The sequence below is a fragment of the Equus asinus genome, chromosome 9 (genome assembly GCF_041296235.1).
Source record: "Equus asinus isolate D_3611 breed Donkey chromosome 9, EquAss-T2T_v2, whole genome shotgun sequence".
Lineage (NCBI taxonomy): Eukaryota > Metazoa > Chordata > Mammalia > Perissodactyla > Equidae > Equus > Equus asinus.
Window position 1 is genome coordinate 59,787,925 of NC_091798.1, and position 21,295 is coordinate 59,809,219.

At 40.4% G+C, this 21,295-nt stretch overlaps 1 protein-coding gene across 5 annotated transcripts in view; it reads right to left on the reverse strand.

Moving 5' to 3' along the window:
- The window catches only part of LVRN (laeverin), an 81,585-nt gene extending 74,114 nt beyond the window's left edge, over positions 1–7,471 (reverse strand). For all 5 annotated transcript variants that reach the window (XM_070517556.1, XM_070517555.1, XM_014841706.3 and 2 more), the window contains exon 1: positions 6,628–7,471. In XM_070517556.1, the coding sequence (XP_070373657.1) occupies positions 6,628–7,325 (698 nt within the window). In that variant the 5' untranslated portion in view covers positions 7,326–7,471. The remainder of the gene's footprint in view (positions 1–6,627) is intronic.
- Between the last annotated feature and the right edge of the window lie 13,824 nt (positions 7,472–21,295).

Here is a 21,295-nt window from a genome sequence, read left to right on the forward strand (position 1 = left end):
GTGTGGTACTGATAAAATAATAGACAAATAGATCAATGGAATAGAATAGAGAGCCCAGAGATAGATATACATAAATAAAGTCAACTGATCTTTGACAAAGGAGCAAAGGCAACACAATAGAGCAAAGATAGTCTCTTCAACAAATGTTGCTGGAACTACTGGATGTCCATATGCAAAAAAATGAATCTAGGGGGCTGGCCCCATGGAGTAGTGGTTAAGTTCGGCACTCTCAGCTTCAGTGGCCCAGGTTCACAAGTTTGGATCCCGGGCACAGACCTACACTACTTATTAGCCATGCTGTGGTGGCAACCCACATACAAAGTAGAGGAAGACTGGCACAGATGTTAGCTCAGGGCTAATCTTCCTCAAGCAAAAAGAGGAAGATTGGCAAAAGAGTTTAGCTCAGGGCCAATCTTCCAAAGCAAAAAAACAGAAAAAATAATCTAGACCCAGACCTTACAACCTTCACAAAAATTAACTCATAATGAATCATAGACATAAACGTAAAATGCAAAACTATCAAACTCCTAGAAGATAACACAGGAGAAAACCTAAATGACTTTTGGTATGGTGATGTCTTTTTAGATATTACACCAAAGACATGATCCATGAAAGAAATAACTGATAAGCTGTACTTCAGTAAAATTTAAAACTTCTGTTCTATAAAAGACAATATAAAGGGAATGAGAAGACAGGCCACAGACTGGGAGAAAATGTTTGCAAAGACACATCTGATAAAGGACTGTTATCCAAAATATACAAAGAACTCTTAAAACTCAACAATAAGAAAACAACTCAATTAAAAAAATGGACAAAGACTTCAACAAACACTTCACCAAAGAAATTATACAGATAGCAAATAAGCATATGAAATGATGCTCCACATCATATGTCATCAGGGAAATGCAAATTGAAACAACAATGAGACATCACTAAATGTCTATTAGAGGGGCCAGAATCTAGAACACTGACAACAACAAGTGCTGACAAGGATGTGGAGCAACAGGAAATCTCATTAATTATGGTGGGAATACAAAATGGTACAGCCACTTTGGAAGACAGTTTGGTGGTTTCTTATAAAACTAAACATACACTTACCATACAATCCAGCAATTATGCTCCTTGATATTTACCTGAAGAAGTTGAAAACTTATCTCAACCTGAATGCAGAGTTTATAGCAGTTTTTTCCATAATTCCCCAAATTTGGAAGCAACCAAGATGTCTTTTAGTAGGTGAATGGATAAATAAACGGTGGTATATTCAGACAATGGAATATTATTTGGCCCTAAAAAAAATGAGTTATCAAGCCATGAAAAAACATGGAGGAAACTTAAATGTATTTTACTAAGTGAAAGAAGCCAATCTGAAAAGTCTACATACCATATGATTCAAACTATATGACATTATAGAAAAGGCAAAACTATGGAGATAGTAAAAAGATTAATGGTTGCAGGGAGAGAGGAGATGAACAGGCAGATAGAGGATGTTTAGGGCAGTGACAATATTCTATATGATATTGTAATGATGCATATATATGTCATTATACCTTTGTCCAAACTTATAGAATATACCACCTCAAGAGTGAACCCTAAAGTAAACGATGGACTTTGGGTGATTGTTATGTGTCAATATAGGTTCATCCTTGGTAAAAAAAAAAAAAAAAAGTTCCATTATGATGAGTGATTTTTATAATGGGGGAGGCTATGCATGTGTCGGGACAGGGGGTGTACAAGGACTCTCTGTATCTCCCTCTTAATTTTGTTGTAAACCCCAAACTGCTCTTAAAAAAATAAAGCCTTAAAAAATTATTCTTAGAAATGATACCAAAAGCATGATCTATAAAAAAATTGATAAATTGGACTTTATTAAAATTAAAAACTTTTGCTCTCTGAAAGACCTTATTAAGAAGATGAAAATACAAGCTACAGACTGGGAGAACACATCTGTAAGCCATGTATTTCACAATGAACTTAGATCTAGAATATATAAAGAACTCCCAGAACTCAACAGGAAAATAACAAACAATTCAATTAGAAAATGAGCGGGACACAAAGAGACATTTCATTGAAACTGACAGACAGATGGCAAATAAGCATGAAAACATGTTCAACATCATTAGCACTAGAGAAATGCAAATTAAAACCACAATGAGAAATCACTAAACACCTATCAGACAGCTAACAGGAAAAACAGTGACAATACCAAATGGTGTCCACAGTGCAGAGAAAGTCTCTCACTCATACATTGTTAGTGGGAATGGAAAATGGTACAGACACTTTGGGACACAGTTTGGCAATTTCTTAAAAACTAAACATGCAACTACCATACCACCCAGCAATTGTACTCCTGGGCATTTATCCTAGAAAAATAAAAACTCACATTCACACAAAAATCTATACATAATTGCTAGCAGAAGCTTGATTTGTAACAGCCCAAAACTGGAAACAACCAAAATGTCCCTCAATAGGTGAACAGCTAAACAAACTCTACATCTGTACCATGGAATACTACTCAGCAATTAAAAAGATCAAACTATTGATACATGCTACTTGGATGGATCCCAAGGCCATTATCCTGAGTGAGAATAACCAGTCTCCAGAGGTCACATACTGTATGATGCCATTTACATAACATTCTCAAAATGACAAAATTACAGAGATGGTGAACAGGTTAGTGGTTGCCAGGGGTTTGGGATGGTGGGGGGAGAGGTGGTATGAGTATAAAGGGAAAGTATGAAGATGACCTTTGAGGTGATGGAACAGTTCTGTATCTTGATAGTAGTAGTGGTTACACAAATCTACCCACGTAATAAATGACATAGAACAATATACACACATAGTATCAGTGTCAAATTCCTGGTTTTAATATTGCACTATAATCATGTAAGATATAATCATTTTGGGAAACTGGATGAAGGGTACATGGGACCTCTCTGTACTATCTTTGCAACTTTATGTGAATCTGTAATGATTTCAAAATAATAGAAAAATAAATGGGGCACTGATTGTGGGCACCAGAATTATCTGAAGCAACTGTTAAAAATATATAAACTTCCAAACCCCACTCAAAACTCAATGATCTAAAAATTTTCTGTTCTTTTTACATTTTTAATTGTGGTAAAATACACATAAAATTTACCATCTTAACCGTGTACTGTTGAGTACTGTTAAGTACATTCACACTGTTGTGCAACCAATCTCCAGAACTCATTTCTTCTTGCAAAACTAAAACTCCCCACTCCCTCAGCCCCTAGCAATCATCAGTTTACTCTCTGTCCCTATGAATTTGACTAGTCTGGGTCCCTTACATAAAGTCCTCAAGATTCATCCATACAGCAGCATATGTCAGAATTCTTTCCTCTTTAAGGCTGAATAATATTCCAATGTATGTATATACCACATTTGTTTATCCGTTTATCCATCGATGGACACTGGGGTTGCTTCTATCTTATGATGAATAATGTTGGTATGAACATGAGGGTTTTGATCTGGAATTTCTGAGGGTGTGCCCCAGGAATCTGCATATTTAATATGCTCCTCTGGTGATTCTGATGCACATTAAAGTTTGTGAACCACTACTCTAATTTAGGATTTTCCAAAGTATAGCTGGAGAAAGATTTTTGGTCGCCCTCAGACACACTGTTATATAGATCTGACTCACACATGAGAAAGTCAGTCCTTTTCCAATTTTATGAGCCATTCTGATTAGGTCAAGAGAAAGTCTTAGTTCGATGTTCTCTTGAATACCTAATTCTACCTTCTCTTTTTAACAGAGAGACAGCAGCCTTCAGATTCAGTCTTCAGATCCTTCAGCAGGCAGTAATATAGATAGAACTTAATAACATTGTTTTGTTTTATCGAATTAGTGCCATTACTTTCTATAAATTGCAAGTGGTTTTCCATTTATGACAATGGGATAGAGCTGCTTTTCAATAAATCTACTTAATATTTTTGTTTAAATCAAGTAACTTTTTTTTAGCAAATAACATGGCTGGAGATAGGTGAATATGGCAAACCCTGAAACAGTGATATGCCAAGGAATGAAGAACACACTGCTCTGAGGGACATTAACATTTGGATCTTGCTCTCAACTTTCTACACATGAAACGAGGGAGCCAGACACTGACACACAGAAGCACATGTCCAAGGCATCCATAGATGGCTTCTATATGGCAGAAGGTGATGGCACATGCCAAGCAGAAAAAGGCCAAGCGTAGGTGGGAAGCATCCCAAACAAGTTCTGAAGCTAGAAAATCATAACCTAAACCTTAGAAATGTGAGACACTGATGCTCTTTGTATTTTCTGGAATGATTTTCTTTTTCTTTTCCCTTAGTGTTGAGTAAAATTATTTAAAAACATCAGCCTGTCCAGACTCTGACAAGGGGTCACCAAAGAAGAGAGCTAAACATGTTCCAACCTTTGCAGCTGGTATTAAACACCCCGAGAAAAACGTGAAATCAATAGGCCCTTTCTTCCCATCTGGGAATCTTCTTAGACTCATATCTTCCAGGAATGTTGCAGGTTCCATATTTAGATAACACGAGGCTGCTCCGAACCATTATACCCCGAGCTAATGATAGTACCACAGGTTGTGTACCAGTCACCGTCCCTTCCGTCTGGGTTAATTCTCACAACACTGTACAGGCTGGCACTTACTATGACTATTTCACGAATGAGACAACAAACTCAGAGAGGTGAAGAGACTGACTCAAGTCACATGGCTCAGGTTCCAACTCAGGCCTACGGGGCTTCTAAAATCTGCTCCTCTACAAGTTGTCATTTTGACCAGGTTCTTTGTGATCTTGGCTTCAAACGCAGCGGCAGACTCCTTTTCCTCGTGGTTTCAGAAGCAGAGACCTAGAAGACAACTTAGAGGCAACTGCTCCTCTAAGATGCCACGATTCTGGAGCTCTGCCTTGGTCTATCAACACCTGCAGGACTTATTAAGATTTCTGCTTGTTTGAGTTTTAATGTTCTCCAAAGCTGGTTTCTAGTCACCTCTAGAATCACCAGCACAATAGAAAACTGGAAAGAGACGTTGCTTTCCCATGTTTGCTGTGGCGGTTTGTCTGGGCCACAGCCCCATCAAGACAGGAAGAAGCAAGAGGGTGAGCAGATGAAGATTTACTGACTGATAGCAGAATACACCACCCCATATTTGTGCAAGGAGAGTGGTCTTCTTTTTCCTCCCCAAAATCTTGCACCCTGAACTCTACACAGTATTTCAAAATGTTTCCAGTGCCTATAAATCCAGTAACACACCATCCTAATGAGAAACTTCTCGAAACTATTTTTCAAGCATTGATGCATTTTTGAAAGAGAAAAACCAGACACACTGTCCTTAAAAACAAAAGTTACAGATTACACATCCACTAAGGAAGTTTATTAAACTTATTTAAAACCCCCTGAAGTTTTGAAAATAATGCAGGAGACGATTTAGTGGGTAATTTAGTGTTTTTCCCCCCTCAGAGAACATCTGAGAACATTTTCTCTAATAATAAAGGGCAAAGTACATGCAGTTGTGTAAACCGCAAATGCTCCACCAGTGCGTGAGTGGAGATCGCCAGTTTGAAAAGAGTTATCTTCTACATAAACCATTTCCCTGGCGCTCGCCCGAGGTCAGTAATGTGATCACAGAGCGTGGAAAGAGGCAATTTTTAAGCTGGAAACACTCCGCGTGGGAGACATTATCTCAAAAGAATGTAAAGAGAACACATGTACGCCACGTGAGCTTGGAAACTCGGGGGGGGGGGGGTCTCTTGTCATCGCTTTTATTTTTTTTCCCAAAGGAGGAATCCTGAAAGCGCCGCCCCCGACTTTCGGCAGAGCTGTTCAAAGAGCCAGGAGGGGAAGGGAATGCCTCTGCTCGCCAGCAAAAAGAGACGCGGGACCCAGGCAGGGGGTGGGAGAGGAGGATGAATTAAAGGGGATTCTGAAGTTTTGGAAAACCTTAGCAAAAAGAAGAAAGTATAAGAACAAACAGCCCCAACGAGAGTCTATTTGTTGCAAGAGCAGCAATTACAGAGCCCAGAGAAAAGATGTGAGAGCTGAGCGCTGAGGGGCGCTCCAGGAGGGAAAAACAGAGCGGCCAAGGGTGCTATAGGCCGGCGCTGCTCCGACTTTAACGCCCGTGAATCACCGGAGGATCTCGATAAGACGCATATTCTAATCCCCTTGGTCGAGAGTGGGGCCTAAGAGTCTGCATTTGTAACAAGCTCCCAGATATTGCAGCTATTGCTGGTCCGCGGACCAAACTTTGAGTAGCAAGGGATTTGTTCACTGCGGTGAAGAAACTCCAGGTTAGAGAAGACAGGGGCTTTCTGAAAAGGACGATAAACTTAGAGTGACCTTAAAAGGGGCAACTATAGAAACAAACTGGATGGGCAGGGATGGGGCTGAAAACTGGCCAGAGGAAGGACTACGGTCTCGAAGCCTTTCTTCCAAGCAGAATCTCTGGACGGAAGAAGAGGAAGGAGGCGCTCGCCCTCTGGCTTTGGAAGAAAACGTCGCGAGGGATGGGCTGGAGGCTGTTTGGGAAAGGCGGGAGATGCGCACCTGGACGCATGTAAGCAGGTGGACCCGCAGCCCGCGCGGGGGCCGAGGAGGCCCGGACAACCTGCCCTTACCTGCGCTCACCCTGGTCTGTGTAGAGATTGAGGAAGAGCCCCTCCCAGGTGTCCTGGTACACTGGGCCAGAGAAGCTGAGCTGCAGCTTGTAGCGGCTCCCGGGCTGCAGGGCCTCGCCGAGCTCCAGCACCATGTACTCCATGTCCAACGCGAACCACACGTCGTTCACGGGCACGCGGCCTATGGTGGCGTCCCCAGTGACTGGGGACAGAGGACCTCGCACCTCGGCGCTGTCACAGTCCAGGAGGAGGCTGTGCAGCAGCAGCCGCGCGGTGGACACGATGCAGCGCACCGTGATGTTCACGCGGCCAGTGAAACGCAATGCGGGCGCCGAGAGCTGGTCTGGCTGCAGCCGGGGCCACAGCTCCAGCTCATAGTGCAGCGGCACGAGCCAGGGAGGCAGGCGCAGCTGATCCCAGGGTCCTGGGGGCCGCCAGTCGCTCGGGGTGGCCGCCACCGCCGGCTTACGAGCGGGGCCAGGTTTCGGGGTCGGCGGCTGCTCCTTCTGCTTGCGGGGCTGGACCGGCGCGGCGCCCGGGCCCCCGCGGTGCTGCATCTCCGACGACGGGTCGCGCGCGCACTGGCCGTACAGGGCTGCCAGCACCGCCAGCGCCAGCAGGAGCGCGGCGGCCAGCCCGGCCAGCAGCACGGCTACGGTGCGGCTCACGTAGAAGCCGGAGCTGGAAGGGGGCCCCATGGCTGGGGCCTGGGGCTGGGGCGAGGTGAGAGCCCGGTGACGGCGGCGGCGGTTCAAACCACAGGCCCGGGCGCTCAGGCATGGGACCCCTGCCCCTCCTCTTTTGTACCGTCCCTCCTCCTCCTCCTCGAGGAACCCGGCAGACAGGAGAGAGCAGTTGGGCCCACGGCTTTCCCCCTCCCAGCTAATCAGATCCAGGTCCCTGCCTACCCACCCCCGCCCCCGCCCGAGCCTAGGGAAGAGGTGGACCCAGCGCACCGAAGCGCGCGCCCCTTCGGGTCCGAAGGAAAAGACCTTGCAGAAGAGGCTCCCCGCGTCGCCGCGGGGAGGGGAGGGTCGGACCAAACTCGAATTCGGACACCTGTGTCAGGGATATTTGGATTCATGGGATGTGTTGGGTGTGCCCCGGGGCGGTTTCAAGTGTTGTCGGAAAAGAGGCAGGTACAGAGCATCCTCAGCTCCTCGACTGCCGTGATGAGCTGCCGGCAGCACACCTGCTGGCCACCACCCCGGGGATTCGTGCTTTAGGGGGTGCGGTGGGGGCTTAAGCACCAGGACTTTTGGGGACGCGCTCTGAAATGACCCTGGGAGGGACAGCGGCGCAGTCAAAACTAACTTTCAGAGCCAAACCTTTGGCCTTAAATTCCCGAAGAAGCTCGGGACTCACGCGACCCAGGCAGCAAGCGCGAGGAGGGAAACAAGGTCGCGAGTCCTGGAGCCTTTCAGAGCTTGGGAAGTGGGGCTCGAGGAGGGGGCGACATAAAGCCAGGGAGCGTGGCGTCTGGGTCTCCCCGGTGCAGGAAAGGAAACGGCCGCTTTACCTCGGGAAGGGGCCAGGCGGGAAGCCGCCACTTAGCTCCTCGGCAGCTGGGATGCGGTTTCCAGTCCTGGAGCCGGATCTGGCTCTCTGCACTCCTGCCCGGGGAAAAAGGTCGCCCTGCTTTCAAAACTAGCCCGTTTCAAGCAAAGAGACTAAGACAGTCTGGCGGCCGCCAGCCTTTTCCCTTGGAAGCCTCCGGGCTGGAACTCGTCTCCGCGGCGGTGCCCTGGTCCGTGAGATCTCCGGCGTGTCCGGCATCTGTTTGCTATTTAGCGGGCGCCCTGGGAGCCTTCCCCCGCCCGCGAGCCGAGGGCCGACTCCGCACGCGCCCGCTGGGTGAACTGGGAACAGGGTTGCAAGCACTCAGCGGGCGCTGGGGAAGAGGCAGGACAGGTTGGTTACAGATCCTGTTGCTGGCTGAAGATTTATTTGAGCGTATCCTGTCTTTAGACGCCTTCGGTTTTTTCAGAACGAAGAGAGTTTTTCCGTCGGAGTCATAAAACGGTCTTCGCTTTCCTGCTTTGAACTGTATCTCCCTTCCGATTGAGGAAACCCTTCCACCTGAGTTGAGAGACGGGGTAAACCAAGATGATTCTCCTGGAAAATGTGATGTTCCCTGCTCCTTGAACTGAAATTAATCACATTAACAACAACAACAACAAACCCTCAGAGAAGAGCAAGGAGACTTGTCTTCCAGGCTCACGCACGTGGTTGTGCTGTAATCTGTGGACCTGTTTCCTGATTACAGGTTTGATTTGCTTTCTTCAGAAACAGAACAGTCACGTTTAAATATAATTATGGCCACATGCATCACTCCCAGAAGATCCTGAGTAGAGCTGAGGGAGGAGAAGCTCTTTCTATTGCTCTCCGCATAACCTACCACAAGTCAGGCTGCCAGAACTGTGAGCTGCTGAGCTGGCAGGGGTCTCTGGGTTTAGGTCACGGTTAGATGGGGATTGTCACAGATAAGAAGCTAATCAATCATTGGTCTTACCATCCCCTGGACAATTCTTTGAAGGATTCCAGACTCCTAAGGCAAGAAAAAATAAAATCAAAGGAGTAACAGAACTACTTCAAATTCATGTTAGAGGTTTCCCTCTCCTCAATTTTATATAAGAAACTCTACTGAAAAGTGTATGTGGACATGAGTATTTAATTCCATTTCTCTAATTTCATTAAAGAGGTTGGCTACCATACAAAGAGTTTCAAAGTAATAAAATCACACCAAATGATTCAGCAATTAAATATTTTATTAAAAGGGAAAATATTTCCAAGTCATTAATGTCACTCAAAAGAAGTTGCAAAATAGTATATCAGTTTAGTCATGCTTACGTTAATAATAAATAAACTGGAAAATACTATTATGTGAAATGTTTGACATCTCACTGAAAGAGTCATTCTGGGACATAGATCAGTCATCAGGAAAACATTCACTAGAAAATTAGAAATAAACTTTTTAAAAATGTTTTTCTTTTTTTTTTTTTAAAGACTGGCCCTAAGCTAACATCTGTTGCCAATCTCCCCCCCCCGCCATAGTTGTATATTCTATTTGTAGATCCTTCTGGTTGGGCTGCGTGGGATGCCACCTCAGCATGGCCTGATGAGCGGTGCCATGTCCATGCCCAGGATCCGAACCAGCGAAATCCTGGGCCGTGAAAGCAGAGCTCGAACTTAACCACTCCATCCTGGGGCCGGCCCCAGAAAGAAACTTTTTTACTGAGCTGCTCAGAAGATCTAGTTGCCATTCAGATCAGCAAAAGCAGTGATTCTCAACTGGGGGTGCTTTTGGTGCCCCCTCTCCTATTTGACAATGTTTGGAGACATTTTTGTTTGTGACAGCTTTGCAGGGGCTGCTACTGGTTTCTAGTTGGTAGAGGCCAGGGATACTGCTGAATATCCTACAATGTACAGGACAGCCCCTCACGAAAAGAACTATTCCACCCAAAATCTCTGCTGTTCAGATATCCTAAGCTAAAACAATAATCCAAGCCTTTTATATGCTACCCAGATGAAATTTCACCTTTGTATCTTGTGTCACTATTTACTTTTGTTGCTTATGTTTATGCTTTGGCATGCCTATTTTTTCCCCCTTTTTTTAAAGTAATTTTATTGGGATTATAATGGTTTATAACATTGTGTAATTTTGGGTGTACATTATTGTTTATCAGTTCCTGAATACACTTCATCGCGCTCACCCCCAGTAGTCTAATTTTTATCCATCACTATACATATGTGCTCCTCTGTCCCTTTTGCACACCCTCCAACTGCCCTCCCCTCTGGTAATCACTAATCTCTTCTCTTTATCCATGTATTTTTTGTCTTCCACATATGAGTGAAATCATGCAGTGTTTGTCTTTGTCTGGCTTATTTTGCTTAACATCATACTCTCAAGGTCCATCCATGTTGTTGCAAATGGGACAATTTTGTCTTTTTTATGGCTGAGTAGTATTCCATTGTATACATATACCACATCTTTTTTATTCATTTGTCAGTTGATGGGCACTTGAGCTGCTTCCATGTCTTGGCTACTGTGAATAATGCTGCAATGAACATAGGGGTGCATAAATCTCTTTGGATCATTGATTTCAAGTTCTTTGGATACATACCCAGTAGTGGGGAAGCTGGATCATATGGTAGTTCTATTTTTAAATCTTTTGAGAAATTTCCATACTGTTTTCCATAGTGGCTGCACCAATTTGCATTCCCACCAGTAGTGTATGAGTGCTCCCTTTTCTCCAGAGCCTCTTCAACATTTGTTGTTCTTTGTTTTAGTTATTATAGCCATTCTGACCCATGTAAGCTGAGGGAGTTCCAGAAGCTCTTTCTATTGCTCTCTGTATAACCTACCACAAGTCAGGCTGCCAGAATTGTAAGCTGCTAAGCTGGCAGGGGCCTCTGGATTTAGGTCACTGTTAGATGGGGATTGTCACAGATATGAAGCTAGTCAATCATTGGTCTTGCCACCCTCTGGACAATTCTTTGAAGGATTCCAGACTCCTAAGGCAAGAAAAAGTAAAATGGAGTAACAGAACTACTTCAAATTCGTGTCAGAGGTTTCCCTCTCCTCAATTTTATATAAGAAACTCTACTGAAAAGTGACGTATGTGGATACGAGTATTTAATTGTGGTTTGATTTGCATTTCCCTAATAATTAGTGATGTTGAGCATCATTTCATGTCCATCTTTATTTCTTGGTACTTATTGTGAAACTCTATTATACTTTATTATCCCCCTTGGCCACATGATCTAATTTTTCTTTTCTTTTTTGCTTCATTTATTTTGAAAATTTAAATTTTTTGAATGAGTAATATATTCATAAGGTTCAAAAATAGGAACAATATGAAAATTTATATGTTGGGATATCTTGCCCCCACCACTTCCATAGTTAAGAATTTTTAATAGTTTTTTTGTGTATTTTTTCAGTGTTTCCTTATGCAAATCAAATACAATTATATACCCTTGTATTTCTCCCCTTTCTTACATAAAAAATAATATACTAAATATGCAATTCTGCATCTAGCATTTTCATTTACCAATATACCCTGGATGTCTTTCCATATTAGTCCACAGATATCTTTCACATTCTTTTCCACAGCTGTATTATAGTATTATACTTCTGCGGCATAGTATTATATTGTATGCAGATACCATTGCAAAGATTTTCCCAGTTCGGTTACTTGAAAGGATTCACCAGACTCCACAGAGTATCTTCACACAGGCTTTTATTTAAAAGCAAAAGATATGGTGCAGTAAGAGAAAGAGAATACAGGCAAGCACTGGAGGTCAGAGAGAGCGCCCATGTGCAAGCTCCCCAAGGGCCCTTATTTGCCTAAACAGACCACACTGCGTCATCAGCTTGAACCACCAGGGTCTGTAAGAGGAATCTTGTTTACAAAAAGCTCAAAGGAGAAGCTCTTAGAGAGGTCCTTTAAATAATCAAGGCAATTTTGTCAGACCCATAAATCCAGTTGCAAACCATCAGTAAAGAAACTAACCCTAGTGGCCTCCAGGGAGAATTTCAGACCTTAATTGCACATCATAAATTGATCAAGAGTCAGAAACCAGATATCCAGAAGTAAGGCAGAGTAAGAACCACTGAAAATCCTCTTCTCCAGTGAACACTGGAAAAATTGTCAGAATTAATGATTTCAGAACTCTGGAAAGTAACCAAAAGCTTGCAGCAATACAGGGAGTCTGTTCAAGAAAAACAGCCAAATTTCAGTAGAAAACAATGATGTCTATGGCATTTTCACTTGCTTTATTCTCATTTCCTTCTTCTCAGCTCTGTGGTAGCTTTAAAAATCAATAGACTGCCATCATAGTGAAAACCAGCAGCCTGGCAGCCATTGGAAGGATGTTAAAGCTCCATCAAGGCCCCATTCTCAGAAACTTGTCATTATTTGAACTATCTAGTGAATCCCTGGAAGACTCTACTCTCCAGGCTGCCTTTATTTGACTTGATTCAGAGTTCACCCAGTGCAAACATCCCTTTCCCATGGGCAATAGTTGAAAACAAGCATAGGCAATTGTTTAACACTGCAACTGACTGAGGTGGGCAGTATTGAGGCAAACACTAAGCTCATCAGAAAGCTTGAAAGCAAAAGCTCAGGAATTAGATATCTATAGGGGCTTTGAAAAGCTCCAAAATGTTCCTGAAAATCTAGAAGGCCATATGCATGCATAGGGCTGTGCACATGCCTAAGGCTGTCCATATGCTCAGAAAAGACCTGAGAAGGCCCTGAGCTCTCACATCTAGCTAGTGTTAAGGTGTTGCTCAAGCCAGCTTTGAAGGCTAAGGCAGAGTTGTCAACTGCCTGGCAAGTGTTAAAAGGATGCCTCAACACATACACAGATCCCCTTGGCAAAAACTGGGAAACTTATTGGTTCTAGGTATTTAAGGAAATCTCTGTCTAACCATTAGCTGACCACTAAGCTAACTGAGCAGAGACATCAGTGACCACCACAACAGAGAATACAGACTTTACTGAATTAGTTCAGAAAAGTCTCCAAGCAAACAAATGACAACAATGACCAGTAAAAACAAACCTTGAAGAGGCAAGAAAATCTTTTTTTCAGAGTTGTCATTTATTATTTCTCTCTCTGTCCTTGGCTCTTCATAGTTTGATTATAATCTGTCTTGTGGATTTCATTGAGTTTATCCTACTTGAAATTTGTTGAGCTTGTTAGACTTGTAGATTTATATCTTGCAAAAGATTTGGGAAATTTTCGAACATTATTTATTCAAATAATCTCTCTACCCCTTTCTCTCTCTTCCCTTTATTTAAAATGTCATGTTTCCAACAAAAAATTTATGAGACATCCAAAGAAACAAGAAAATATGCCCATACACAGGGAAAAAAATAGTCAACAGAAAATGTCCCTGAGGACTTTCAGACATTGGGCTTACTAGACAAAGAGTTGAAATTAGCCACTTTAAGTATGTTTTTAAAAAACACAAAGGAAATCATGTCTAAATAACCAAAGGAAAGTATGGGAATGATATTTCATCAAATAGAGAATATCAATAGAGAGACGGGAATTCTAAAAAAAGAACCAAATAGAAATTTTGGAGTTAAAAGTACAATAACTGAAATAAAAAATTCACTATAGGGTCTCAACAGCAGTTTTTAATCAGGAAGAAGAAAGAATCAATGAAGTTGAAGATAGGTCAAATGAGATTATCCACGCTGAGTAGAAGAAAGAAAACAAAAATGAATGAAGAAAAATAAACAGGGCCTATGAGACCTGTGGGATACCATCAACAGACCAATACACAGACTGTGGGAGTCTCAGAAAGGGAAGAGAGAGAAAGGGGTAGAGAGATTATTTGAATAAATAATGTTCAAAAATTTCCCAAATCTTTTGCAAGATATAAATCTACAAGTCTAACAAGCTCAACAAATTTCAAGTAGGATAAACTCAATGAAATCCACATCAAGACACATTATAATCAAACTATGAAGAGCCAAGGACAGAGAGAGAACCTTGCAAGCAGCGAGAGAAGTGATTTGTCACATACAAGGGATTCCCAATAAGACTAGCAGCTGACTTCTCATCAGAAACCTTGGAGACTAGAAGGCAGTGTATTGATATAGTCAAAATGCTGAAAGAAAAAAACTGTCAGCTGATAATTCTATATGCAGCAAAACTGTCCTTCAAAAATGAGGGAGAAATAAGAAATTCCCAGATAAAGAAAAGCTGAGGGACTTTGTTACCACTAGATCTGCCCTGCAAGAAATGCTAACGGGAGTCCAGGTTAAAATGAAAGGACACTAAGCAGTAACTTAAGGCCATATAAAGAAATAAAGATCTCTGGTAAAGGTAAAAACATGGGCAATTATAAAAGCTAGTATTATTGTAATTGTGGTTTATAACTCCACTTTTGATTTTCTATGTGATTTAAACACAAATGTATAAAAAATAATTATTAATTTAAGTTATTGGGCACACAGTGAATGAAGATGTAATCTGTGATATCAATAATAGGAAGGGGGGATATCAAGCTGTATAGGAACAGAGCCTTTGTATGTTATTGAAGTTAAGTTGGTATGAATTCAAATTAGATTGTTATAACTTTAGAATGTTAAACGTAATCCCCATGGAAACCACAAAGAATATAGCTATAGATAATACACATAAAGAAATAAGAAAGGACTCAAGGGGCTGGCCTCATGGCCAAGGGTTAAGTTTGTGTGCTCCACTTCAGCAGCCCAGGGTTTCACCAGTTTGGATCCTACGCGCAAACCTAGCACCACTTGTCAGGTCATGCTGAGGCACCATCCCACATAGCAGAGCCAGAAGGACCTACAACTAGAATTTACAACTATGTACTGGGGGGCTTCAGGGAGAAGAAGAAAAAAAACAGAAGATTGGAGGCAGGTGTTAGCTCAGGTGCCAATCTTGAAAAAAAAAAGAAAGGACTCAAAATGTTCCATACAAAAATCAACTAAACACAAAAGAAGGCAGTAATGGGGGAAGTGAAAAAAATTATATAGCATATAGAAAACAAATAGCAAAGTGTCAGAAGTAAATCCCTCTTTATAAGTACTTACTTTAAATGTAAATGAATTAAACTCGCCAATGAAAAGAGAGAAACTGGTGGAATGGATTTTTTTAAAAAACATGACTTAACTATTTGCTGTTTGCAAGGGACTCACTTTAGATCCAACAATACAGCTTGAAAGTGAAAGGAGGGAAAAAGATATTCCATGCAAATGGTAATCAAAAGAAAGCTGAGGTGGCTATACTAATATCAAATAAAATAAACTTTAAACCAAAAAGTTTACAAGAGACAAAGATGGATATTCTATATTAGTAAAAGTTTCAATACAGGAAGAAGATATAATAATTATAAATATTTACACATCTATAACATAACCTTAAATTATGTGAAGCAAAAATTTGACAGAATTGAAGGGAGAATTAGACAGTACTACAATAATAGTTTGAGACTTCAGTAGCCCACTTTCAATAATGGATAAGTCAACCAGACAGATGATAAGTAAGGAAACAGAAGACTGAACACAATAAACCAACTAGGCCTTACAGATATACACAACACTCCACCCAAACAACAGCAGAATACACATTCGTCTCAAGCATAGCTGAGACTTCACCATACATAGACCATATATTAGACCAGAAAACAAGTCTCGTTGGTTTAAAAGATAGATATTATACAAAACCTCTTTTCTGAACACAGGGGGATGAAGTTAGAAATCAGTAACAGAAGGAATACTGAAAAATTCACAAATATTTGGAAATTAACAACATAAACAACAAATGGGTCAAAAAATAAATCACAAGAGAAATTAGAAAATACTTAGCATCAAATCAAAACAAAAACACAGCATACCAAAACTTACAGGATACAGTGAAAGCAATGCTCAAAGGAAAATTTGTAGCTATAAGTGCCTACATTAAAAAAGAAGAAAGATCTAAAATCAATAACCTAATATTACACCTTAAAGAATTTGAAGAAAAGAGCAAAATAAACTCAAAGATAGGAAATAACAAACATTAGAGTAGAGATAAGCAAAATAGAGAGTGGAAAACAATAGAGAAAATCAATGAAACCGAAAGTTGGTTCTTGGAAAAGATCAGCAAAATTGACAACCCTTTAGCTAGACTGACCAGAAAAATAAAAGTGGGAACATTACTCCAAATGAAAGGATTATAGATAAGATAAAAAGGACTATAACAGGGTGGTATAAACAATTATATGCTACCGAATTAATTAACCCACAAGAGAAATTCTCTGAAACACACAAATTACTTAAACCGACTCAACAAGAAATAGAAAATAGTGATTGAATAAGTAATGAAAAACCTCTCCCAAAACAAAAGTCCTGGACCAGATGGCTTCCCTAGCGAATTCTACCAAATATTTAAAAAAGAATTAAAAACAATCTTTCTTAACTCTCCCAAAAAATTGAAGAGGAGGAAACACTTTATGATAACATTACTTTGATATCAATACCAGATAAAGACATCACAAGAAAATTACAGACCAATATCTTTATGAGTATAGATGCAAAATCCTAAACAAAATATTAGCAAATAAAACCCAACAGAGTATTAAAAGTTTTATTCCTCGTGACCACGTGGGTCTTAACCCAAGAATGCAAAGGTGGTTCAACATAAGAAAATCCATTGACGTAATAAAACACGTTAATAGAACAGAAGGACAAAATAGCATGATCATCTCGATGCAGATAAGGCATTTGACAGAATCCACCAAACTTTTATGATAAAAACTGTCAGAAAAATAAGAATAAAGGTAAAGATTCCTCAACATAATAAAGAGTATTTATGAAAAATTCACAGCTAACATCATATTCAATGGGGAAAGACTGACTTCCCCCTGAGATCAGGAACAAGACAAGGATGCTTGCTAATGTCACTGTTATTGAACATTGTACTGGAAGTTCTAGCCAGAGCTATTAGACAAGAAAAAAATAAATAAAAGTAATCTAAATTGGAAAGGAAGAGATAAAACTATTTATATTGCAGAAAACATGATACTATTTATAGAAAATCCCAAAGAATTCACAAGAAAGCTATTACAGCTAAAAAATGAGTTCAGCAAAGTTGCAGGATGCAACGTCAACATACAAAAATCAGTTGTGTTTCTATACACCAGCAATGAATAATCTGAAAATGAAATTAGGAAAGCAATTCCATTTACAATAGTACCTAAAAGAATTAAATACTTAAGAATAAATCTAACCAATGAGGTGAAAGATTTGTATGCTGAAAACTACAAAACATTGCTGAAAGAAATTAAAGATCTACATAAATGGAAAGACAGCACATGTTCATGAATAGGAAGACCTAACAGTGTTAAGATGTCAATGCCACCCAAAGTGATAAACAGATTCAACATAATCTCCATCAAAACTCACAAAAATGGAAAAGCCAGTCCTCGAATTCATATGAAATTGAAAATGGACCCAAATAGCCAAAATAATCTTGAAAAAGAAAAAGTTGGTAGATTCACACTTCTTGACTCTGAAACTTACTGCAAAGCTAAAGTAATGAAAACAGTGTGGTACTGGCATAAGGATAGTAATATATATCAATAAAATAGAATAGAGAACCCAGAAATAAACCCTCATATATTTCCAATTGATTTTCAACAAGAGTGCCAAGACTATTCAATGGGGAAAGGACTGTTTTTTCAACAAATGGTGCCAATAATCTGGATAATCATGTGCAAAAGAATGAAATTGGAGCCTTACCTTACACCATATACAAAAGTAAACTCAAAGTGGATCAAAGACCTAAACATAAGGCTAAAAATATAAAACTTGTAGAAGAAAACACTGGAGAATGTCTTAATGACACCGGATTCGGCAATGACTTCCTGGATATGACATCAAAAGCATAGGAAACAAAAGAAAAATAAATTGGACTCCACCAAAATTAAGTATTTTTGTGCATCAAAAGATACTATCAAGAAAGCAAAAAGACAACATGCAAAATTAGAATATTTGTAGATTATATGTCTAATAAGGGATTAAGTTCCAGAATACATAAAGAACTCCTATGACTCAATAACAATGAAAAACAACCTAATTCAAAAATGGCTTAAGTAGACATTTCTCCAAAGAAGACAGACAAATGGCCAATAAGCACATAAAAAGATGCCTAGCATTGTTAGTCATTAGGGAAATGCAAATCAAAACCACAATTAGATACCACTCCCTTCCTATTAGGATGGCTATAATAAAAAACATGGAAAATAACATGTTGAGAGGATGTGGAAAAATTGGAACATTTATGAACTGCTGGTGGGAATGTAAAATGGTGCAGCCTCTGTGGAAAACAGTTTGGCAGTTTCTCAAAGACAAACAGAACTACCGCATGACCAAGTAAATTTCACTCCTAGGTGTATATCCGTAAGAATTGAAAACAGGGAATCAAAAGGACATTTGTATACAAATGTTCATAGCGACATTATTCACAATAGCCAAAAGGTGGAAACAACACAAATGTCTATCACCAGATGAATGTATAAATAAAATGTGGTATATACATACAATGGCATATTATTCAGCCACAAAAAGGACTGAAATTTTGATATATGCTACAACAAGGATGGATCATGAAAACATTATGCTTAGTGAAATAAGCCACACACAGAAGGTTATATGATGATATGAGTTATATGAGGTACCTAGAAGAGGTAAATACAGACACAGAAAGTAGATTAGAGGTTACCAGGTGCTGGAGTGAGGGGGAGGGAAGAGTTATTGTTTAACGGGTACAAAATTTTTGTTGGGGCTGAAAAAGTTTTAGGTATAGACAGTGGTGATGGTCACACAACAGTCTGACTGTATTTAATGCCACTAAATTATACACTTACAAATGGTTAAAATGATACTTGTTATGTATATCTCACCACAATTAAAAAAAATACCGTAAACCTAAGCACAATAGTAAGATTTCATTATGTACAGTGATCAAGAGCTATTACTTATTAAAACTCAGGAATATGCAGACAATATTAGCTTAAAAGTTATTGTCACTCTGGATGTTTAGTCTGTGAATGTTTGTTTATAATTGTACCTGTTGCTTTGGAAATTTAACAACCGAACTGTTAAGAGAAAAATATGAATCCTTTTGAAAAATGAATATTATGTTGGAGTACAAGACTAGAAGAAATAAGAAAAAAGAAAGAAAACATTACCAGCACCCCCAGAATCTACAATCCCCTTCTAATAATAAACTTCCTTCCCCCCAAAACTACCATCCTCTAGTTTTATGATATTCATTTCCTTCATTTTTCTTTATCTTACCACCTATATGTGCGACCCTAATCCTTATATATCAGTTTTTTCCTTTCTTTTATTTTTGAGGAAGATTAGCCCTGAGCTAACATCTGCTGCCAATCCTCCTCTTTTATTTTATTTTTTCCCTTTTTCTCTCCAAAGCCCCCCGGTACAAAGTTGTATATTCTTAGTTGTGAGTCCTTCTAGTTGTGGCATGTGGGACGCCGCCTCAGCGTGGCTTGATGACCAGTGCCATGTCCGCGCCCAGGATTAATCCTCCTCTTTTTGCTGAGGAAGGCTGGCCCTGAGCTAACATCCGTGCCCGTCTTCCTCTACTTCATATATGCGACGCCTACCACAGCATGGTTTGACAAGTGGTGCAAAGGTCTGCTCTCTGATCCGAACTGGAGAACGCTGGGCCACTGAAGCGGACAGTGTGAACTTAACCGCTGCACCACCAGCCCGGCCTATTTTCCTATTTTCGAACTTCATATAAAAAGGAACCTTAATATGTTCTCTATGATGTCTGGGTTTTTAGCTCAATGTTATTTTTGTAAGATTCACGCATGACGTTGCATTTAACTTTTTATTTATTCTTACCAATATACAGTATTCCATTGTATGCATATTCCATGATTTATTTTACTGTTGATGGATATTTGAATTGTTTTTAATGCGTGGCTATTATACATTTTGTTGTTGTTCTTAATGTGTGGCCATTATGAAAAGTGCTGCTATAAATACTCTTGTATGTTTTCTGGTATACATTTTCGTTCAATATATATCTAGGAATGAAATTATTAAACCATAGAATATGTGTGTACTTTCAACTTAGGTAGACGATGCAAAGCTATTAGTAGTACCAATTTACACTCCTACAGCTGTGTATAAGAATTCCCACTGCTCCATAACTTTGCCAATACTCGATATTATCAATCTTTTAAGTTTCAGCCATTTTGGTGTGTGTGTTTTTAATTTTCACTTCCTTAATTGACAATAAGTCTAAGGACTTTTTCAGATAATCATTAGGTCTTTGGTATTCCACATTTGTGAAGTGCTTATTCAAGGGTTTTGCACATTTTTCTACTGGTTGTCTTTTTCTCATTGACTTGTATATTGTCTAGATATGAGTCCTTTGTTGGATATGTATGTTGTAAATACCTCTTCTGATATTAAAGCAGGATAGAGACAGCTGAAAAGAGAGTAGGAGCCTTCCAGGAAGAGAAGAATTTCGTTTCAAATATTTTCTTTTGAAATTCCAAACTGTAGCCTTCTCTTCTGGAGCCTGCTTGGAGCAGCAGTCTCTAGACTACTTTTGTTGTCCTTTACCAAGTCCTGCTTACGTGCATCTGTAAACTTTTAGAGTGTGATAATACCTATCATCTGTGGTCCTCAGTTTTCAGGTTTTGGCTGACTGCATGTGGTGGTCATGAAAATATTATCATTCAGATCCCCTGCAGCAGGGAGTGCAACTGACTGACAGCCCCAGCTGCTGCTCTGAGTCCACCACTGTGTTCACACTGAGGCTATGCATCCTGTATTCCCTGGGCTGCTCCCCGCCAATGAATGACTGAGCCTAGCAGGCTTTTTAATGAAGGTCTTATGAAGGAGTTGGCTGATGAGCGGCTTTGGCTGGAAGACCTCCCACTGGCCTGCCAGAAACTTTAACACTGCACTGCAATCTGAGACTCTTCTTGTCTAGCACTCCTCTCTTCCCTTCCTCCTACATGGAAGTCTGACCAGCATCACAGTCTGAAGGCTCTCCCCACCTCCTCTGGCTCCTTGCCCCTTTCCTCTCACAATCATTTTCCGCAGTAAATTCTTTTCACATCTAACCCCATCTTGGAGTCTGCTTCTTGGAAGACCCAAACTAACAC